Genomic DNA, 23,945 nt, shown 5'->3' on the forward strand with positions numbered 1-23,945 from the left:
TAACCAAAAACATGATTAAATGAGATCTTTAAAGTTATTTGAGCTGAAAAGAAAGACGTTATACACTTAGGAAGCGAGAAAATACGTACATCGGAGGTTTTTAAACTCGTGGGTTTCCTGTGTCGTAGGCTTTTTTTTATCTTATACTTTCCTTATTTTTTACCCGATTTTTCTAGTTCTTTCATTTTCATTTTTCTTTTCTTGAAGACATGAATAAACAGGAAAGAGAACGAAAAGTACGTAACACAGGAACAAAAACCAGAGTAACAACAGGAAATAGAAAACATGAGAGACAATTTAGATGAGAAAATAGGGATAGAATGTGTATTGGGAGAAAAATGAAAGCCGAAAAGTGAGATCACCCACGTCTTTCTATGTACCGGTCAAAAACAGAACAAAAGCGTAGTTAGTGGACGGAAGAGCAAGTTGTTTCAAAGTAAACACCCTTATTGAAAGTGCGAGCGACAAAAGATTATCGTGGTGTATTTTAATTCAAAATTGTCAGATGGAGTCGTTAAGATTCTGTATATTTTGTACAAGTGACCGTATAACTTGGCTAAAAAGTCTGAAATCAATTAAAGTAGCCATGAAATCAATGTTATCTGCGATCTACCAAGGGCATAAATAAATGAAACCGTCTCCTCTGCAGACCAATATATGCAGACGTTTATAAGCGAACAGCTGTTTACTTAAGATTTTCTTTCTTTGCATCCTATTGGACGAAACTAGATGAGTTGTACAAGCTATTGTCAAACCACCCCATGCTGTCAACTTCGCTCTGTCAGATCAATTCATTCACTTGATCTGATCAAAACTAGAATTCGTGACAAGCTCTTGTAGCGTCTACTCTGCGTCTACTCGGTTTTGGTCACTAAGGTTGTGAGTCTGGTCAAATCATTTAGCCTTTTCTTTACTGTAACGCCCCCAAAAACCATTATCAATTCAACTGGTAACTCTTCAACTCGAAGGTGAGTCGTTGGTATATCTCTAGTTTAAGTTTTTCCTTACTTATGACATAATCTTGTAGCTGTGTTTCTAAGCATTGCCAAAGCACCTCCATCTAATCCATTTGTGAATTCTAAGGCAGAAACAATTTATCGATAGTCACTGCGAAAAACAGCCCTAAAATATTGATTTTAATGGCTGACAAGCAGGTCTTTCTATCGTATAAAACTCTGTATATTACTTCGATTCATAATTCAAATGATTTGATGAATATATAATGAATGAGTTTCCTTCGATTGGTTTGGTCAGTATATAATTATAATAGCGCGCGAACATCAACAAGTGCAGTAATTATTTCAGAGCTTTGCAAAAGTCTAAAAACAGTATCTTTTTGTTAGAGAAAACTCGAGTTTAATTACTTTAAGAAACCATGAAGTCGAATTATCATGAGTGACTCGGAATATAAAATTCCACACGTGTATTTGTCACATTTGCAAGTGCATCGCTACTAAACTTCCTTACCAGTGTTAAAGTATCATTTTTCAATTTGAAATTTTTGTTGCCAAAAATGTTATTAGCATAATGTAAGTCCATTTATTGTCCTTGCTGTAACGGAAAACGAAAAGGGAAAATGATTAAAAATACCATCATAATTCAACATAATGATTTTACACTGAACTAATCAATCACATCAACGATTCACAGTTCGATTGCTAATCGAATTATTTTGGAATAATTTTCTTGGGCGCTTTAGTTATGTCGTAGTTATACTATTATGGCTTAATCTTAGAATTATTGATAAATTTCGATGGTCTTTAAACGGCGCATAAATGTTTGAGCCTCCGTCAAGTCGACACTAATATTGATTTGAGGGATTTCGTAAGAGAGGAAACGCGATAACACTGAAATAGCTTCCTCGTATTTGAGAGTTATTGTAGTTACGGCTACCATAAGATACGGTAAGGCTACAGTACGATTAGAACGGTTTCGTAGTCCTGCTGTAGCCGTAACGTATCTCTCCAAAGCCGTATAACTACGCGTTGTGATTGGATGAATAACTCTCAAATACGAGGAAGCTATTTCAATCAGGGACGTGGGAGCGTTATTTTTAACGGGGGAGGGGGGGGCTACAATTCAGATTATATATAAGTGATATAAAACGTGCAACGAGATGTGCAAGTTTAGCGTAGAAAAGGTGGGGGGCTGTAGTCCCCAAACCCCTCCCCCCCTCCCCCCGTTTACATGTCGTACCGTGCATATGCTATAAGTACAGTATGTCTTCCACTCGTACGAAAATCACTAGTATACAAATTTCCCACATAAGAAAAATTGTTCTCCTCGCTTCCTTGTCACACCAAGAGCACATGATCTCTTCCAAACTTTTCGAGAAAATCTTTTAATTCTTTGTTATCCAAAGGAAAACTTTGTTCCAGTTTATGGATTGCGCAATCTCGTCATGCAAAGCGGCCATATATCGGTGTGGAGCTGACCACAGTCAGCGTTAGAGGGAGGAGGAGGAGAAATAGGAAAAAGCTGTCAAAATTCACGTTTTCACTTCCCATTTCATTTCTTCAAGAAACTTTGATTCTTGGTGCTGGATTTCTTTAAATATATTGAGCGGACGGCCATATAGTATTTTGAAATCCTTGAACGGCTGATTTTCCGAGACGGCTTTTTAATACTAACTTTTAATATAGGTGGTAGGTACCCAATTAACTACTCATTTTTGGGCCAATTGTCAGTAAACGGTTGATAATTATGCAAGTGCTGACCATGATATTAACCAAAATAATCAGAAATATCAGCTAACTGTTAATTGTCAGTTAACGTTGTTAAACCCCATCGCACCATCTGTTAATTCTGAATATGAGTAAAAAACTAATTGGGTAGTCAATAAGAAGATATTGCCAATTGTTAATATAAAAAATTGAATATTATCTGGATACGATGCGGTTCGAACACCTACCGATATAAATCCAAAAAAAAAATCGATTCTAATGTGCCATACCCCCGAGACATCCGCAGAGCTGAGGCGGCGTATGGACTTCGGACCTGACGGCGATTAAATCCTTCTGCCCTTGGGTGCACGAATTACGCAAGAAAATGTTCTAGCCGAAGCATCAGGGGAGAGACCAGCCGGCCCCCAGACCATATCGGCTAATCCCTCGCATCTCTGCCACGCACGGAATCGGTTGAAAAAATAATCTCAAAAAGACTAGTCTATGCGGTGCATTGTTTTCACGGCTATTGTTATGCTGATTCACCTGGAACCGTGGTCCAGTGCTGGATAATACTTGGGCTTCCATGACACTGAGTCAAGTCCGGTTGGGCTGAGTTAGTACCTGGATGGGTGACCTTAAACTTATGCCAGCTTTTTTAAAAAAAAGCTATTGGTAGTTTTTTGTTTCGTAACTTTCAATCGATTAAAATCAAAGTATATCGATGACCGGCTGATATAGGGTTTAACAGTAAACTGAAAGAAAAGGGGAAAAGACCTTAAAAGCTCCAAATCAATTTTTAATCATTATTCGACCTTTAAGTTCCTTTCTATTTCAGTTTTAAGTTGACCAAAACATATAAGTTTTCGTTTATAAAAAAGTCGCTCCCTCATGGTCTCACGATTAGTTCACATCCAGTGAAAGGACCTTTGAAGCTCCCAATCGTTTTTATACTATATTAATTCGTCCATTACTATTATCATTATTATTATTTTACTTATTTTAAGTTATTATTGTTGATTTTTGTTTTGCTTTGACCAAAATATATAAATTTTATATAATGAAAAATGTACTTCCAATGGATGGGAAAAGTCGCTCCCTCATGTAAACATGATTAGTTAACATCCAGTGAAAGGACCTTTGAAGATCCCATTCAACTCTTGATTAAGCTATATTCATCCACGGTTTTGATTTATTTTATTAGTTTTTAAATATTTTCTTGGCCAAAACAAATAACTTTGGATAATGAAGAAATAATAAAAGTTTGAAGCATTGAAAAAAATAGTTTATCTCTTTTGTAATTCTCTATCTTGTTAAAAAGAAAGCTTATTACTGGACGAATATGTTTTAGGTTTTAGATTTGATTAGGAGCTCAAAAGGTCTTTTCAATGGTTTTTCTTGCAAGCAAAACAAAAATCGACATAGGTCTATGTTTGAGATATAGGAAAAGGTACTAAGTCAAAAGGTGTTTTCGAATAATGATTTTTAAGTCACAACCAGCTTTCTGAGCTAAATCAGAACAATTGTAGAAAAGAGATTGGGCTCCCTGTCTCATCTGGACCTTCATCGCGCCACAGGTAGACCATGATTAAATTAGATACATGTAGGGTATAAACACATACATATATATTTTTGGGCAAATAACTACTCACGTTTTCTGTTTTCACTTGCATAGCATCATCGATGCGGTGACACCGTATACAATATCCATCCCTTTTAATAAATAGTCTTTTTACCTTCACTTGTGGTATCTATGGTAACTGTGCGACCGCTTTCCTTCTGTTTTAGCATGTGATCCAGTATGGCCACTAAGTTTTCGATTTTTGAAGGTCTTTCTTGATTTTTTGTTTGACAGAAATGAAAAGAAATGTCAAAACAAGTGGAATAAATTCATAGATTCTCATTGAGTACCCTTAACAATTTCCTTTTCATATAAAAGCTGTATTTTTCATTTATTTTCACAAAGTAAATAGCTAAAAGCATTTCTTCAAGTAATGTCAGACTTTTAACATTGATTTTAACTTCAAATACCAAAAGAAATTTTTTCTCGATCCCACACTCCACCTAAGAAAAGTCCAATCCAAGGAGTAAATCCAGATCTCTATTTTCCACAATTTTGGATTTTAAGGCTAAAACTACCAAATTCTAAAAGAGCAAGCAAAAATAGTTTCAATGGCGTGATTTGTTGTTCTTTTTTCGTAAAAAAAAGTAATGGTTTGACGAGCAACAAAAGTTGGAACACACCAACAACTTGTACTCACACCTTCCGCTACCCCACGGGGTTTGGTACTACAAATGGATTTTTGGAAGCAAAAACCTAGCGGTAACTAGTTATTTTTAAAGATCCAGCCCAGTACATACAATAACACGCACCAAACTGTCCTATCATTATTAATACTTAATTATATAAGTTGGGCTGAATTTTTAAATAATACATTTAGGGTCTTGAAATCCTTGATCGGCGGCCGGTTAGACAGTCCTATATGAAAATACTAAGGCCGGCAGTTTCCTTATTTCAAAAAAATTCAGTTCAAACCAACTATATTATCAGTGTTAAGAATTTATTAGTTTCCTAAATCTAATTTATCTCGAAGAATGTTTACTTGGTATTCATTCAAGAATCTGACACCCTTTTCTGTTCTTTCTTCGCATGTTTTCCTTCTTTTTTTCATTTTCTTTACCTTTCTTTCTTTGTTCCAGATGAGCAGTAAGGATGAGCTAGCAGGGCTCTACCTTCAGGAGAAGTACGATGTCGATGGTGACCCCGAGGGGGTAAGTCGGCCAAGTTCCATACATCGATACGAGTGTAACAATATCTATCCTGCTTGATCTGGCTACCAAAAGGTCTAGCTGACTCCGAAGAGACAAAGAGACTGTTCGTTATTTATACATACGGGAAGGCCGGTGTTCAGAGAGGGGGCGTAAATCTTTTAGAAGTACTTAAAACTTTTAAAAGTTCTCCAAAGGGGGGGCGGGGGTACATTTTTAATCTCCCATTTAGATGAAAGGGAGTGGTAAGATTTTGGTGTATTGATCTTTGGTGATAGTTCTTTAAGGCGCGATTTTTAATGAAAGGGAGCGATAAGATTTTAGTGTATCGATTTTTGGTGGCAGTTTTCAAAGGCGCTCCCTCCCAGGCATACGTATATTATTAGGTATATTGTATTTTGACGTGCGTGTAGCTCCTTCCCCAAACTTGCCGAGTTCCGCGCGACTAAAAGTAACCATATGTCGTGTCGTAATTTGAACTTGACCTTTAGTCCAAAATGAAAACCATTCATATCGATCGCTACTCAGTCATCTCAGATCTTTCTTATTAAACAAAGATAAAAATTCTCATACTTCACTCTCTTCCAAAACTGCTCTTCCATTAGGTTCGCTAAACACACGCTATCGCCGGCTACGCAACACTGAATTCGAGTGCTCAAGTTGATTTTACTCTAGTTCCACAGACATGTATTTTTTCGCATTTTACTAAAGCACTTAGCACTCCACGCGGCGAGCTAATATAAAGCTACAAGTAAAAACCTGTAAAAACACAAGTGCCTACACTTATAAACATGTTGAAACAAGAGACACCACGAGGGGGAGGAGCTTCCGGTTTCTTCTCTAGAGAGGGTCATAGTTATAATTCAATTGAACATTTCAAGTATACCCTAGACTGTAGCGCAAAGGTGGGGAGGGGCTATGGGCTATGTAAGGGGATGGGAATACCTTTTACAAACCTAGAATTTACATATATTGTCTCCTTAACCAAAATATTAAAAATAGAACGGTGTAAATGATCGAAGCAGCAAGAACATGATTATGACTTTGATGAAGATCATTAAACTTTTAATTTGATTTAAGTTTAATGTTGTGTACACTTGTACATCACTTTCTGAGGGTGGCGTTTGACAACGTCGAAATATGTCAATTAAAAGTTTAATGATCTTCGTCAAAGTCATAAAACGGTGTAAGGTTATATGTAACACTTATATCATTAAAATACTTTGTACAATGTTTTTGACATCAGTACAAATATACCAGAGATCTTTAGAGTTTCATTATTCAAGAAGCTGAAGTTTGTGTTTTTGAGTTTTGTTTATCAAAACAAACTTCGATTTAAGTATTTTTTTAGTCCTAGTAAAAATAAGAAATAAGAGTATACCCTCCCTCCCCTCCCTATATTTTTTAGTGACTTGAAGCCGAGGCAAGTGGTTTTCCAATGAAGCCACGTGATTCATGAATGATTGACAGGTTTGTGTTAACACTCCACGTGTGTTACTCCCCTTGTATTCGGACCGGCTTCTGTGTAAGAAATGGCGGACTCTTCTGAATTACAAGCCCTCGATGAGGAGGTTAGAACTATTTCTATTGACCCATTTTGTCCCACAGCCTAGATTTAACCTTCATCTTTGTTTTTTGCTGGTTAGTATGGACGAAGCAACAGCTATCGTGTGGCCACGACTCCTCTGACTGAAGGTGATGGTGGAGATCCGTCCAAAGGTAAAAGCAAAGATGGCGACGACGCTCAGAAGAAAGCCAAGAAGAAGGGAAAGAAGGAAAAGAAAGCGGATCTCGAGGAGTTAAAACAGGAACTGGAAGTGGTAAGCATCGCTAGTCGACATATTTTAGCGTATAGCTATCTTTTTAAGTTGACAATCTTTCTTTTTTATGTCGGCAGGACTGGCATAAAATTACACAAGAAGAACTACTGTCCCGGCTAGAAACCAATTTGGAAAAGGTAAGTTAAGGCTATGTTGTGCAGTGAACCCTGGAAACCTCAAAGTTTATGCGCAGAACTTTGCATTTGAGTTCAAGAACATTATCTGAATCGACAGAAGATGTTTTTATGAGTGAACTGGCGTGTTTAGAGCGTAAATGCCCAGATACATCGGTGATTCTAAATGAATTTTTTTTAACGCGTGAACAAGTATTTGCTATTGGAATCAACTGTACTATGCAAATTCTTTCTTCTTTTTTCGTTATTAAATAGTAATGGCAAACTTTACGCTTGGCAATGCTAACAAATACACTCAATGGCATAAGCCTTGGATGTGTAATCGCAAACAAAATCTACTTCAAGTCGCGCTAAGCGAAGATTACAATCCTTCAGCTAAAATTCCATTGACAAAATAACTTTTTGTTTTAGACTCAGAGATTTTGGATTCTAAGATCTCCAAAACTATCGATCTTAACTTCCAAATCGTTTATTTTCTCTTGCAAACGCACTCATATATCGAATTGCAGGTGGAATACGAGCTCATCTAAAGTCTTCGTCTAGTATTACCCTATTACCAAACTCCCATAAACTCAAGTCTTAGCTTATAGTTTGTTTTATACCCAAGGGAATAAAGATTAATATAGACGCTTCTGGAGTCCTCTCATGCGAATAAAATATGTTCTGTAAATCTTCACTCGATGAGGGATGTACCTTACTTTATATATTTATTTATTGAACTCTTGTCTTGATGTCAATATTATTGAATGATGGATGGAAAGATGTAGTAGAATCCCTCGTCTTATGTCAACATTAGTCTTATTTTAAAATCTTACTACTCCCTAATTTAGCGATAGTTTCGTCCGGGGTTTTTGGAATCTCTAAGCATTGTAACAAGCTGGGCTAATGTTGCTTCAGAAGCCACAATTTTTCTAGCATTTGCCAACGCTTGTTTGATATCGTAGTTCAGCATGATTGCTAGAAAATTATTCTTTAGCTCGTCTATGGGACTTCCATTGTGATGCTATCTAAGTATTGTACATAGTTTTTAAATTTTAAAATCTGTTAGGCCTATTTTTTATACAGGTCTCAAGTTAGCTAGGGCCAAGGATCTAGGCTTCAAGGACAAAGCCTCATACAGTAGATCGTATTCTAAGAGTAAATTGTATTCCAAAGTACTCTGAAACAAAAACAATTTATTTATGTCAAACACATAGCATATTTTTTTGCTTATAACCATCCATGCTTTAAAATGTGTCTTTCGAATTTGCTACATATTTCTTCTAAATTTCATTCATATCTGTCATATATATCAGTCTGAATGTATATTTCACAATCCCTACTTCAGAATTCCTTTTTGCGTCTAAGAGTTATTAATAATTTATCCAATGGAAGTTGGCACACCATTACAACTAAAGCCAGAGGTTGTGCATTATTTTGCTTTTAGGTTGCTACAACAACTACAAGGTTCTGCTTACAATTTTACAATTCAAAAACTCAAGACCAATCCTAAAACCAAAAGCATAGTGCTTTTTAATTGGAAAATTTGTGGTGATTTTGGATCTGGTTTTGAAATATTATACTTTTTTTTAACACCATATTCCACAAAACACCACCTGACCTAACTCTCTCATTAATGGTGATGTGTTGAGCTAACTTTAAAAGCTCTCTTTTTCTCAAACCTGATCTTTAAGATGTACTTTAGGTTTTCAACCTTAATTTCAACCTACAAAATTAGTAATATTTCAAATAAAGAACCCATTGCTTTAATACTGACTTTTTTAATCACTTTCATGTGCATTTTGTCAACTGTGAAGAATTTGTCAAGTGAATCAGTAAATGTTTCCCTGAAGTGTTTGATGTTTGTAGCTTCTATTTATTTCACTATAGCATCATCGCCTTAGGCAAATCTTAAGTATTTTTCAGGAATTTGTGTCTAATTTATTATGGCGTTGGTATTTATTGAGGGAAGATCAAATCCCATAGATTGGTTTAAAGGATCTAATAATTCATTATTTCTTCCCACACGTTTCTTGTTAAGATGTTTTTCAGACAACAAAAGTATAATATTACTGTACTGTGGATTGAAAATGTGCTTATCTGCAAAGCATCGTGAAAAATATAGTTTCATTCTATGAGTGAATGTTGTTGATGATTTTGTTTGAAAAATTTGCTGGACAAAGTATATTTAAATTTATATTAATCGAATATAGAGGATATTCATGGCCACTGGCCAGTGAGCACAGCAGATTATATATTAAAATACATTATGATATACTAGGGGGTGTAGAAAGGTGATCTTTATTGTTCATCTAATCAATCTTGAAGCCCCAATTTGTGCTGAATTCAAAAGATCTCTTAACAAAAAAAATTGTCTGAAATTTACATAGAAGCTCTCCTTCCTCAGATCTTCTTGTTTCCTATATTGCGATAAAAATGTCAGTTTTAAATCCTCACTCCCCCTCTTTCAAAGGCGGTGGTTGCTGTTGTTTACTTTTGATTAAAAGACAACTCCAAAATAAACATTTATACCAGAGAACTTATAATGAAAATACTTCAATCACGTTTCTAAAGAAAGCAAAAAATTGTATCATTGAAATTAATGCTCTGTCAGTCCATGAATTGTCGGCTAGAATGTACAAAATATTAATTTCAGTTTCTGTGAAGGGAAATGACTTATATTCAAGCCATTAAGATTTCAACCATGATAGAGTAAAATTCTTAGTCATATTTATAAATATCAGTATTCACACGAACTATTCATTTAATTTTTTTCATGAATTGTTTTCTGTGTCTTCAGGCTCCATGCATTGATTTGAATGTTTTTTTTTATGACAAATTTTAATGTTTGTAAAAATATTTACTTTTCCATAACTTCTACATATTTGAATAGCAAAAATATTCACTATCCCTTTACCTTCATTTAAGAAATCTAGAAATCTTAATGTTGCCTGCATTCCTCAAAAAAATGGGAAACTATTTTTAAAATAATGAAAAAAATTTTTTGGGGGGGGGAAGATGAGCACAGTCATTCTTTAACCAAGTTTATCAACATTCTAGGGTTTGACGGAGGAAGAGGCTGAAAGAAGATTGAAGAGAGATGGACCCAATGCCCTCACTCCACCACCTACCACTCCAGAGTGGGTTAAATTTGTAAAGCAACTGTTTGGAGGTTTTGCAACACTGCTCTGGATTGGATCAGTTTTGTGTTTCATTGCTCAGGCTGTCTTAGAAGCTACAATAGAGGAAGCAGCTAGGGATAATGTAAGATATCACACTCTTACACTCTTTGTCACATATTATACTGCCATTGATTCTTAGCTCTATTTCATGATTGCTAATAAGGTTTTCTGTTGTCATTCAAATTTATTCAACTAGAATATCAGACGCTTTCGCTCATATTATACTGCCATTGATTCTTAGCACTATTTAATTGTTACTATTGCTATGCAGTTATAAAAACACATTCTTACACCATTTTTATTATCTCTTTCAGTTGTACCTAGGAGTTGTATTGGCATTTGTCGTCATTGTTACTGGAATATTCTCCTATTACCAGGTAATTAACCACTTGATTTTAGCAACAATAAATCTTTTATATCTCATGGAAAGGTGATAAAACAATTTTAAAAAATTTGCTAATTTTTATGAAATAATTCAACAACAGAAGGATTAATTAAATTAACTACTTGCATTTTAGGAAGCAAAAAGCTCAAAGATCATGGACAGTTTCAAGAACATGGTACCACAGGTAAGAAGAGTATTTTATGGGACGACAGTTTTCAAGTTTTGCACAAGTTTCTTACCTTTTTTCCAGCATTTGGGTTTTCTCCTTGCCTTTCAAGATGTTTTCTCTTGTTCTTTTGTTTTCTTTATACTTTCTAACAGACCTTTTTCAATTTCACAAAATACCGCTGTGTTCCTTGATTACAAACTTTCATTTACTCAGGGTTGTAGCCTCAGTTCATTGTCAGAATATAGAATAAGATAAAGAACCTACAAACTAATAAATACATGCACTAATGCATGCATGAATAATTTACACAAAATTGAGGCTAACCCTGAGCAACAGAGTATAAGATTTGCTGAAAGACCTGCTACATTTTAGGACAATTCTGAATTCACCCTCTTCACTTGTATCCTCTCCCTCATCCACACTCTCCCCCCCCTCCTGCATTTTTTTTTTCTTTACAGGGTTCGTGCTACCCCTTCAACTCCCTGAAAACTCCTTAAATTTAATTCACATTTTCAAGGCCACTTGAAAAGCTCTTGAATTTTACGATTTTAGCGAAACTCCTTGAAAACTTGAATTTTTGCTTTGATCACTATTTGCATGGTTCTGAAATAGGTGTTGTCAGAAAGATTGAAAATCTGAAAGTCGGCCATGTGCAACCACTGTGTAAAACCTTGGCATAGTTGGCTGAACATACTCCTTGAAAATTCGTTTTTGGGTCCTTGTATACTCCTTGAATAGTCCTTGAATTTTAAGTGGTTGCCTTAGCACGAACCCTGTTTTTAATATCCTGCGTTTATGAATTGATTTGTATATATACTTTTTTTTACAGGAAGCAACAGTGCTTCGTGATGGTGGAAAACATACTTTGGATAGTGAGAAGCTTGTAGTTGGAGATGTTGTATTTGTTAAGGGTGGAGACCGTCTCCCTGGCGATATCCGTATTATCGAATGCAAAAGTTTTAAGGTTTGTATAACTTATTCCAAGTCTGCTATGAAATTTAATATGTTTAGAAATACTCCAAAGTTGTAGTTCTGTTAAAATTATTTCATTAATTTTAGGATTCATGCTACTCCTAAACTCATTAAAATTTAGTTTTCAATGACACTTTTTTTGATTAAGGATTTTTTCGTTATTAGGTTGATAATTCATCTCTCACTGGAGAATCTGAACCACAAAGTCGTGGACCTGAATGCACTAATGAAAACCCACTTGAAACCAAAAATTTGGCTTTCTTCTCAACCTTTGCACTTGAAGGAAATGCCACTGGTATTGTTGTTCAAATTGGTGATAACTCTGTCATGGGAAGAATTGCTAACTTGGCTAGTGGTCTTGGGTCTGGAAAAACACCTATTGCCGTTGAAATTGAGCATTTTATCCACATCATCACTGGTGTTGCTGTCGCTCTGGGTGTGTCGTTTTTCATTATTGCATTGATCTTGAAATACACCTGGCTTGAAGCTGTCATTTTCTTAATTGGTATCATCGTGGCTAATGTCCCTGAAGGCTTACTAGCTACTGTGACGGTAAGCTTTTATACTAAGCTAAATTAAAACTCATCATTGCTAATCACCACAGCAAGTACAGCAGTGGCTCAGCTCAACTGGGTCAAACTGAAAGCATTCCAAAACGCCTCAGGGAGCCACTATACAGTTCATGTATGACCACAGAGCACAGACCTAAACAGTTTGAAATAGTTAGGGATGATTTGAGAGGAGGGAGGTAAAAACCCTCAGAGTCAGAAAAAGGACCAACCCATTCAGCTCACATGAGGTGACTGGGATTCAAACCTCGGGCCTCAGAGGTGGGAGGTGAGCATTTTACCATCATGCCATCCTGACTCCCCTTTTAATACAAAAAAAGTCCCATTTAATACAAAAAAAATTGTCAAGTTAAAAGCCATCAAGTGAAAACCCCATTGTGTTTTTAAGCTGTTGTTTTTTTATCTCCAACTGTAGTTCTCCATTCTCCTTTATTACGCCTTAGTACCACTTCTATCAGATCCCTCTTTGAATCCCTTTTATCATTCAGATGTTTTAATTACCTTTAATAATTTACAGTTTAACGCTTTTGTCGCAACAGCAGTCGTATACTATTATCGCATATTTATTTTCTCTTACCTTTAATACCATTTAATTACCTTTAATAATTTACTTGTAACAACATCTACGACAACTACAGACACTTATTAAACCCTTTCTGCGACAGGTATGCTTGACCCTGACTGCTAAACGCATGGCCTCCAAGAACTGCTTGGTGAAGAATCTTGAAGCCGTTGAAACTCTTGGTAGTACATCAACAATCTGCTCAGATAAAACTGGTACACTCACCCAGAACAGGATGACTGTTGGTAAGTTGAACTTAAGACTCTACCCACTATTTTGCAATCTGGGTAATCTGTTTTTAGTGAGCCCCCACAATGAGCTTCTGTTTTTGGGGCAAACTAAAGAATATATGAATCTCAATAATGAAAAATGAAAAAAAAAACTGGGTAGTCCAAACCTATTAAATTGCAGATCTCACAATAGTCTGGCATGTTGTCTTAAACAAAATGCTATAATGCTATTTATCCTTTTGTTGTTGTTAGTGGTTGATAACTAAGCTAAAAATAAGGGCTGTTTATGAAGACAAGCCTAATTACTAGTTTTAGCTCATTCAAAACTCATTTCTGGCTCAACATTACTTGTCAGATGACCAGCAATGCAAAGATTTGACCATACAAGTTCCAATTCTGGCCAGACACTGTTCCCTGATAGGCTGTTTTTTTAGCCCTGGATAGTAAATACAGACACAGCTGGCATGTGCTGCATTTCTGGAGTATTTTATTCATTTTTTGTATTCCAAGTGAAAGAAATTCCTATTCCAACTAAATTAGCAGTTTTCTTTTCTTTTTGTTGATAAACTTGTTTTTTGTTTTTCATCAGCCCATCTTTGGTATGACAACAACATTGTTGAAGCAGACACTAGTGAAGAACAGAAAGGAGGAGAGGATAAGAAGGTATTCTTTTCAGGGTTGTTACTGCTTAACTGTTTGCCTTGTATAGAAATCTGGCTTATACATCACATTTTGGTAGAGCTTTTGGTCTCAATTTGGTCAATTGGGATTCAGTCTTGACTTGAGGGTCTTTCCCACCTCCTCCCATCTCTCACAAAACCCAACATGCTAATGTCCAATTCTATCTGTAAGTTAGCCATACCCTGACTTAGATCAGCCCTGAAGTTGCTTCAAGGTTCGATCAAATCCTGAAACAACCAGTGTTGAGGTTGTTTTAAGGTTTGATCTCGAGTTAGCCATGCCCCAATTTCGATCAGCCTAGAGGTTGTTTCAGGATTTGATCTGTAAATTGGCCATGCCCAACTTAGACCAGCCTAGAGGTTGTTTCAGTATTTGATCTGTAAATTGGCCATGCCCAACTTAGACCAGCCTAGAGGTTGTTTCAGTATTTGATCTGTAAATTAGCCATGCCTGACTTAGATCAGCCCAAAGGTTGTTTCAGAACACCTCGTAGTTTTCCATAAAAGGCTTAAACCAAAATAGAAGCTGATATAAATGATTGAAGTTAATTTATCTTTATTAACTATTTGTTTGTTTGTGTAGTTTTCTGAAACCTGGACATCATTGGCTCGTATCGCAACCCTCTGCAACAGGGCTGAATTCAAAGCTGGTCAAGAAGACAAGCCTGTTTTGAAAAGGTTATTATAAAATTACTGTTATAAATCTCTTGTTCTGATTGGTTGGGATAACACTTGATGCACTTTTTTTTTTCTTCATTCGTAACATCACACTTGTAATTTGTGTTTAATAAGAGAAATAAAAGACTTGCTTTCAGTGATGTGTGCAATGGTAATGCACTTGGGGATTGGCAGAACACTATGACTCATGTTTCTCATTTTCTGCCAATTGCTGCATGCTTTATAACTACACACATAGTGCGCATGCTATTTTTATTTCTATAGTAAATCAATTAAATAAAGGCCAAAAAGAAGGCTATTAAATTATGGCTTTTTGTCATTGGCTCAGTGTGACTAATAAGCAGGAGGTTGTGAATGCAAGCCTTGGCTGGATCAATGCTTAAGGTCTTAAAATATCTGAGTAGAACGTGCTGTAATTGCTCTAAAAATACCTGCAAATAGTTAGACCTTCGTGGTGGCTCAGATGACCACATAAAATGGCAGTCCTCTCTCATTTAGAGGCGTTAAACATAGAGGGCCACAAGTTTCTCAGGTGCAACTGTCATGTGTCATCCTCTCTAAATAAAGTTGATTTATTGAATTTTTGTATTTTGGTGTAACAGTAGAAGTACTTTTCTCATTGTTTTCATTATTTTTGATTCTTTATTTTCACAGAGAATGTGCAGGAGATGCCTCAGAGTCTGCTTTGCTTAAGTATGTTGAACTTGCCATCGGCAATGTGCCAAGTTTTAGGAAACGACACCCCAAGGTCTGTGAAATTCCATTCAATTCAACCAACAAATATCAAGTGTCAATCCATGAACTGCACACCAAGGTAGAGGGAGAAAAAGACCTGCCAGAAAATGAAAAGGAGAAAGATTTCCATCATGTTTTAGTGATGAAAGGAGCACCAGAAAGAATCCTCGATCGTTGTAGTACAATCCTCTTGGATGGAGAGGAAAAGGAGTTGGATGAAAAGATGAAAGAATCTTTCAATCAGGCTTATTTAGATCTTGGAGGTCTTGGAGAACGTGTTCTTGGTTTCTGTCAAAAGCTTTTGCCAGCTGAGGAATACCCTAAAGGTTTTGAGTTTGAAGCTGAAGAGGTTGGTCCTTGAACAATGAAATTCAATTAATTATTGGGGTGCAAGTTACATCATAGCATATTAGTTGACGATAACAAAGCATTCCTCATTAGTTTCTCTTGTTAAATCAACCAAGATGGTGACTGTTTCATTGTTATTCATATCTCAAGGGATTTTGAGTCATGGGGTTGCACACCAAGAATTATATTCATTCATCCATCAATCCATTCAATCATTCAAATTTAATTGATTATAGTGATAGAAGACCCATTCACCATTAAACCACTGCTGAAATCCCTATCTCCCATTTATTTATTCATTTTCTTTTTTTTAATCATTATTCCATAGCCACAAAACTTCCCATTGGAAAAACTCTGTTTTGTTGGCCTCATGTCTATGATTGACCCTCCAAGAGCTGCCGTGCCTGATGCTGTCAGCAAATGTCGTAGTGCTGGTATCAAGGTCATTATGGTTACTGGAGACCACCCTATCACTGCCAAGGCTATTGCAAAGGGTGTTGGTATTATCTCTGAAGGTATGAGAGTATCTTGGTTAAATCAGCCGGGCATAAAATAACGGCCAGGACGTCGCTGGTCATGATGACTTGTCAATTTTTTTTTTAAGCTTACTGTTTATTTAAAAAAGTGGGAGAAAATTAATTAATTAAACCTGCTTTTATGCTGACAAAAATAACTTAATTTCTTATGTGCCGAGTTTTAATAATTGTTAATATCTAAATAGATTGTAAATTTTATATCTCTGCCTAGCTATGATTCTGGCTCTTCTGGCTCAACATCACTGGCCAAAATGACCAGCAAGGCAAAGATTTTACCAATTCTGGGTGGACATTATTATTTTTATGCTGTGATAAGGGTGGATTTTTTTTGTTTTTTTTTGTTTTTCGTTTTCTCTCCTTTAACGTTTTTCTCATTCCAAGCTAATTTGTTAATCTCATTGTGAAATATCTTGGTATTTTAGGAACAGAGACTGTTGAAGACATTGCAGAACGTCTTAACATCCCTGTTGAAGATGTGGATCCCCGTAAAGCTAAGGCAGTCGTCGTCCATGGACAAAAACTAAAGGTACATGTTTATCTGGATCCCTTGCACCAAACAAGAGAATTACCTACTCCTGATTTCTCACTAGATACCAAATATATAAGAACACTATTTTATGTCAGCTTTTACTCTACCTTGCATGTTCAATATCTATCATAAACTAAAATACAAACAATTTTATTTATCCAGGACTATGACCAAGATATGATTGATGAAGTTCTTAGGGAACACACAGAGATTGTGTTTGCACGTACTTCTCCTCAGCAAAAGCTGATCATTGTTGAGGGTTGCCAGAGAATGGGTGCTATCGTTGCTGTGACTGGCGATGGTGTCAATGATTCTCCTGCCTTGAAGAAAGCTGATATTGGTATGTTGACTGCTTGCCTCATTAAACATTTAAACCAAAATATACACCAAATTGAAATATTGTGACGAATATGAATATTAGTGACTATTGTGCTGCACTGACTAGCCTCAAGTTCATGTGAAAACAAAAAGCATTTTCACCTGTATGAGAGGCTTGTCAGTGCAGAGCAATAGTTTTTCGAATTGGTTGCCATTTTTGGATTTTGCGTATATTATGCTGCATACAACTCTCAAGATTAATGGCTTTATCAGTACATCTGCAGCTCTAGACCGATCAAGTCACAATAATGGTAAACTAAAAAATATAAGAGTTACCCTCCATATATGTTCATCATACCCTCATCGAGTTTTATATGTTTTCAATAAATGAATGTTTAACAGCAGGTTCAACTGCAATATTTCATTGTTTTTTGTCTGTCAGGTGTTGCCATGGGAATAGCTGGTTCAGATGTGTCTAAACAAGCTGCTGACATGATTCTCCTGGATGACAATTTTGCTTCCATTGTTACTGGAGTTGAGGAAGGTAAATCAGGCCTGATCTTTGTAAAGAACTATGAGAGTTATAAAAATTGACTATAGCTGCTTTGTGTTATTGACTATAAAGAAATATTTTAAGCCTGGCTGTTGGACAGGACAAACAAACAAACAAACTCCCATTTTCCAAAATAGGAATGACTTCATAATTTGAAAGTGCCCCACCAACTACTGAACAACAACCTCCTACACGCACGCTTGTTTATAGGGCATTTCTCCATCAAAGTATTTGTACTCAATGGTTATATTTTATCCACCCTCAGGTCGCTTGATCTTTGATAACTTGAAGAAGTCCATCGCCTACACTCTGACTAGTAACATCCCTGAGATCACACCATTCTTGTTTTTCATTATTTTGGATATTCCACTACCTCTTGGCACTGTCACCATCCTGTGTATCGACTTGGGAACTGACATGGTAAGGCTACATTATTGAATATCCACACACGGTTGTGAGATGCTATCATACTTATTTTATTTCTATTAACGTTTTCATTCCTAGGTTCCTGCCATTTCCCTTGCATACGAGGAAGCCGAGAATGACATCATGAAGCGAAAACCTCGTGATCCAAAGAACGACAACCTTGTTAATGAGAGGTAATATCCCATGCATGTGTAAACTAAGAGTCGTTAGTGATTATTGATGAATTAATAACAATCGGTCATATGTTTTTTTCAGGTTGATTGCCATGGCCTATGGCCAGATTGGTATGATCCAGGTTAGAAATTTTTCTTTCTTTCAAATGGTCATGTCAAAATTATATCCTACACACCAAATTAAATGAATCCATAGTTGACCAATTTTGTATTTTGTACCATTACAGGCTTCTGCTGGATTCTTTACCTACTTTGTCATCATGGGCGAAAATGGATTCTACCCACGAGACCTGTTTGGAATCAGAAGACAATGGGATGATAGAAGTAATAATGGAGTTGTAGATAGCTATGGCCAGGAATGGGTAAGACAGATAGTAGCCACAACACTTACTATTTGAGGGGCTTGTGATATCACGGCCAACAAGTTGTACTAATTTACCTGTGTCACATAACCAAATTATTGGAAACACGGTTAGTGTTTCCTGCTAATTCATCACCTCTCAGCAATGCGGCACGGGTTTTACTGTAGTCCTGCCTGTCTCGTATGTGAGTAGAATCGTTTATTGATTCTCCTATTCTTAGAGAGTTTTTCTCTAGGTTCTCCAATTTTCCTCCCTCCTCAAAAATCAACTTGTAAATCCAACTTTCACCTAGTTGGAGTCTAGTCCCAAGCTTAATAATGTTTTCCAATAATTAACATTGGTGCTGATGTTGATGATGATGATGGTAATATAATGTTATTGATGATGATAATGATGACAGTAACTATGATGATGATGACATGCCGATGATGAATAATGAAAATGACTTCTTTGTTTTTCCCACAGACATTCAAGCAACGTAAAATCCTGGAATACAGCTGCCACACTGCCTTCTTTGTTAGTATTGTGGTTGTACAGTGGGCTGATCTGATCATCTGTAAGACAAGACGGAATTCTATATTTACTCAAGGAATGAAGTAAGTCTCACCTAATGGTATCAATAAACATAAATGTTTTGGATTGCATTAGTAGTACTTCTATTTTTCACTTTAATTGCCCAATTTGACTATGATATCACATGAAAATAATCTTTTGTTTTAATGCTAAGAATCATTGGAGGGAGGCAAGACAGCAACAACTTAGAAAACCAGACATTTTAGATAGAATATTCAGCTACACAGTAGAATTAGTTCAAATTATTATTGTTGTCCACCTTTCTTGCCTCTCTCATAAGTAAGCTGTGGCGTCGTAGTGAATTAGGGCAATAATTCCATGAATGTTGCAACAGGAGTTTACTGTTTTATCTTGGTTTTGATTGTAACAAATTCCATTAATGTTGTTGGTATTAAAGGGTTCGTTTTTGTTCTTTCCTTTCTTCCACAGGAACAAGATGTTGAATTTTGGTCTATTATTTGAAACTCTTCTGGCAGCAATCCTTAGTTATACCCCAGGAATGGATAAAGGTCTCAACATGTATCCACTAAAGTAAGTATGGTATCGATTGGGTGACTAGTCTATCCCCTGCCCCTCCCCCCAAGGATTTAAAACAATACGCGGATAAAAATATTAGATTTTACCTGAGCTCATTTGAATCAGTGTCCAAGTCTAGATTGGAATTGAAGTGTTGGTATCTCAAACCTCCTTGGGACCAGAGATAAGAGCAGGTGTCTGAGATGCAAGTCCATGGGTGAACCTTTACATATCAGTTAGACTAACCAGATCAAGTTTGACTTCGACTTGAAAAAAAAAACATTGCTTCTTGGTTATTCAAATGAAATCTACAAAGGTCCATTGAGGTCCCAAAAAAGTGGCTTACAGATTTTTTTGGGAAATTGTCCCACCAAATATTGCTAAATTTCAAAAGTATGGCTTAGGTAGTTTGGTAAAATAAAAAAGTAACAAGGTTTTCATTGTTTCAACAGTTGGAATTGGTGGTTCCCTGCCATGCCTTTTAGTCTGGTTATCTGGATCTATGATGAAATACGTCGTTATATTCTCCGAAGATACCCTGGATGTAAGTAGACACCATTATTTAACAATTATTCGCCAAACGTGAAGTGAATGTTGGGAATATTTACCAAGATGCATAAATATCGAAAAACATACAAATCAACAAACAAGCGTGCATGCTTTAAATTTACCTGTAGGTGGATATAAAGATAGCAGCATAAGATGTAACTTGTGACCACTGAGCTCACCGGATTTATTATATTCACTTGTGTAACAATACTACACCAAAATGTTTGTAGTGACGACATATTCTAACTGCTCACAAAAACTGCTAGAATCATACTTTTCAAAATGAAAAGTATGACAACACTTAGCGTTGTCATAAATGTACTTAAAAGATCTATGACTTTTGGGATCGTTACTGGAGTATATCGCTTTACATCCAATAACTTTCCCTACTCTGTGGTGGATTTAGGGGGGGTTCATTGGGTGCCAATGAACCCCACTGGCTGGTACCTTGGATTTTTTATATTTTTTTAAATAAATGAATAAAAGTATGGTACTAACTCATGAGATTTAATATGATTTGGGACTGGTGGATAGGTTATCCTTATCAGGAGCGCCCCTAGGCCAGTGATGTGCCTCATGGGAAAAATGATGATGCAAGAGAACGTTATTGTTGTGCCGAGATTTGCAAAAATGAACCCCCCTCTTAAAGTCCTGGATCCGCCACTGCTACTCTCCTATGATTTAAATGGGTTTCTAAGTTTTTTACTCTACGTTTTCATACTGTGTTTAAGTTTCCTTCTCTTTCACTTGTTGTTTTTGTCCCACTACCACTAGTCATTATAGTTTCTAAATGCACAATTCATATCTTGCACGCTATTTTGGCCTTTAGTGCATACTCTATAACCCTACCTGTTCTTGAGCCATATTTTATAGTAAGAACGATCTGTCACTAATAGTTTTTAATTTTTTCTTTTTTTCTTCCAGGCTGGCTGGACAGAGAGACTTACTACTAAGTATGTATCTCTTTGCCGCAAGTGTTCCTGCTCTTTACTCTATTTGTATTCAATTGTATACTAATCTTGTGACAAATCATTCTGACACCATTTGATATGATTCCCCACAAGGGGAGGGAGGATAGCATGTGATGGGTATTTCCCGTTCTCTAATGAGGAACAACACTATTTTTTAGGCATTTAATATTTAATGTCTCTGGACTGTTCCAGGCAGCATGCTTTTTGCCTGCCACTTCCAACTGCGGGTTTTAGTAAATAGGTAATATTTCTCTTTCCAAAATTTAGAGGCTGATTGGCGACAAACTATTCCTGCATAGGTTTATGGGGGAAGGCTGCTTTTAAGGACCCTGTAGTTTTATGCCAATCTTCTGCTGAGTTTTGGAAAAGAAATTGAATTAATTTTGAATTTGAAATTTGAAAAGCACACCTCCTGGAACAGATGACAATTCATTTTTAGTCTTAATAAAATTTTTCTTTAGTCATAAGTGATAATTATATACCAACTTCTTTGACTTCATTTTCTTTTTTCTATTAGCTTTCTAATCATTCAGAATAATGAATTATTATTTTGAAGTTAGAAGTGTCACATGACAAAGCTATCCTTTGAATCAAGCCAGATAAATTATCGTTAGTTTTATATTCCTAGCTTCATATTAATACTTTTATTCATTATCAAGTGATCTGCACAAATGTTTTGAATGAAAGAACTGCAATCAAATCTTAGGCTGAACACTCTTAAAATTTGCAGTGCGAGTACTAAGAGAACGTTGTCGTTTTTGAATACTTTTCCTTTAATTTTGATTTTTTTTTTTTTTTTTTTTTTTTTTTTGGGATTTGGATTTGGATTTTGTTATGGAAGGGATTTGGATTTTGTTATGGAAAGAATTTGGATTTTGTTATGTTTACAACTTGATTTGAAACTCAGCGGTATTCCCTCAGAGTATCGAAGTGAGGTTGATCATGCGCAGTAGCCAAAGGCAATAGCCACACCTTGAATTAGTATTATCCTTTGTCAAAGGTTTTATCCATTTTTCTAACCATTTTTAAGCTTCTAGTTACTAATATTTCGAGTATTATAATTATCAAATAAAAACACTTTCTGATTAATCAGTGTATTTCACAAGCTCTTTCGATATTCACATTCTCAATTTCAGCCAACCGTCAAGCTATATATGCCATTCTATTGCGAAAGAATATTTGATATACCATCATGCACTGAACTGCGTATTGAAAATAACATCAGTATACCATCATGCACTGCGTATTGAAAATTAGATTAGTATACCATCATGCACTGCGTATTGAAAATAACACCAGTGTACCATCATGCACTGCGTATTGAAAATAACACCAGTATACCATCGTGCACTGCGTATTGAAAGTAACACCAGTGTACCATCATGCACTGCGTATTTAAAATAACACCAGTATACCATCATGCACTGCGTATTGAAAATAACACCAGTGTACCATCATGCACTGCGTATTGAAAATTACACTAGTATACCATCATGCACTGCGTATTGAAGATAACATCAGTATACCATCATGCACTGCGTATTGAAAATTAGATTAGTATACCATCATGCACTGCGTATTGAAAATAACACCAGTGTACCATCATGCACTACGTATTGAAGATAACACTAGTGTACCATCATGCACTGCGTATTGAAAATTACACTAGTATACCATCATGCACTGCGTATTGAAAATTACACCAGTATACCATCATGCACTGCGTATTGAAAATAACACCAGTGTACCATCATGCACTGCGTACTGAAAATAACACCAGTGTACCATCATGCACTACGTACTGAAAATAACACTAGTGTACCATCATGCACTGCGTATTGAAAACTACACTAGTATACCATCATGCACTGCGTATTGAAAATTACACCAGTATACCATCATGCACTGCGTATTGAAAATAACACCAGTGTACCATCATGCACTGCGTACTGAAAATAACACCAGTGTACCATCATGCACTGCGTATTGAAAATTACACTAGTATACCATCATGCACTGCGTATTGAAGATAACACCAGTATACCATCATGCACTGCGTATTGAAAATTAGATTAGTATACCATCATGCACTGAGTATTGAAAATAACACCAGTGTACCATCATGCACTACGTACTGAAAATAACACTAGTGTACCATCATGCACTGCGTATTGAAAATTACACTAGTATACCATCATGCACTGCGTATTGAAAATTACACCAGTATACCATCATGCACTGCGTATTGAAAATTAGATTAGTATACCATCATGCACTGCGTATTGAAAATAACACCAGTGTACCATCATGCACTGCGTATTGAAAATAACACCAGTATACCATCATGCACTGCGTATTGAAAGTAACACCAGTGTACCATCATGCACTGCGTATTTAAAATAACACCAGTATACCATCATGCACTGCGTATTGAAAATAACACCAGTGTACCATCATGCACTGCGTTTTCAAAATTACACTAGTATACCATCATGCACTGCGTATTGAAGATAACATCAGTATACCATCATGCACTGCGTATTGAAAATTAGATTAGTATACCA

General features: G+C 36.1%; 1 protein-coding gene across 2 annotated transcripts; it reads left to right on the forward strand.

Moving 5' to 3' along the window:
• The first annotated feature begins 813 nt into the window (after positions 1–813).
• Positions 814–22,470, forward strand: LOC116297980 (sodium/potassium-transporting ATPase subunit alpha). Of its 2 annotated transcripts, XM_031706302.2 has the most exons (25): positions 814–968; positions 5,364–5,435; positions 7,079–7,252; positions 7,330–7,389; positions 10,426–10,629; positions 10,862–10,924; positions 11,066–11,116; positions 11,931–12,065; positions 12,239–12,625; positions 13,308–13,449; positions 14,024–14,097; positions 14,698–14,792; positions 15,447–15,876; positions 16,204–16,390; positions 16,834–16,937; positions 17,103–17,280; positions 17,701–17,802; positions 18,077–18,231; positions 18,316–18,410; positions 18,493–18,532; positions 18,638–18,772; positions 19,238–19,368; positions 19,775–19,876; positions 20,314–20,405; positions 21,335–22,470. In XM_031706302.2, exons 2-25 carry the CDS (start codon positions 5,364–5,366, stop codon positions 21,361–21,363), a joined length of 3,237 nt encoding a protein of 1,078 aa, XP_031562162.1. In that variant the 5' UTR covers positions 814–968; the 3' UTR covers positions 21,364–22,470. The 2 variants fall into 2 exon arrangements, with proteins under 2 accessions (XP_031562162.1, XP_031562163.1); XM_031706303.2 differs by lacking the exons at positions 814–968; positions 5,364–5,435 and adding an exon at positions 6,892–7,003.
• Positions 22,471–23,945: the final 1,475 nt, after the last annotated feature.

This window comes from Actinia tenebrosa, unplaced genomic scaffold, assembly GCF_029948245.1.
Source record: "Actinia tenebrosa isolate PJP-AT-01 unplaced genomic scaffold, QUT_ActTen_1.0 PGA_scaffold0__85_contigs__length_37466705, whole genome shotgun sequence".
NCBI classification, from domain to species: Eukaryota; Metazoa; Cnidaria; class Anthozoa; order Actiniaria; family Actiniidae; genus Actinia; species Actinia tenebrosa.

What these genes read in the sequence shown, in the direction of transcription:
- LOC116297980 (XM_031706302.2), top strand. Translation starts at nt 5,364, where the DNA reads ATGAGCAGTAAGGATGAGCTAGCAGGGCTCTACCTTCAGGAGAAGTAC. An exon ending in TTGAGTTTGAAGCTGAAGAG is followed by an intron (nt 15,877 to 16,203) that starts GTTGGTCCTTGA and finishes ATTATTCCATAG; the next exon opens with CCACAAAACTTCCCATTGGA. An exon ending in CTTGAAGAAAGCTGATATTG is followed by an intron (nt 17,281 to 17,700) that starts GTATGTTGACTG and finishes TTTGTCTGTCAG; the next exon opens with GTGTTGCCATGGGAATAGCT.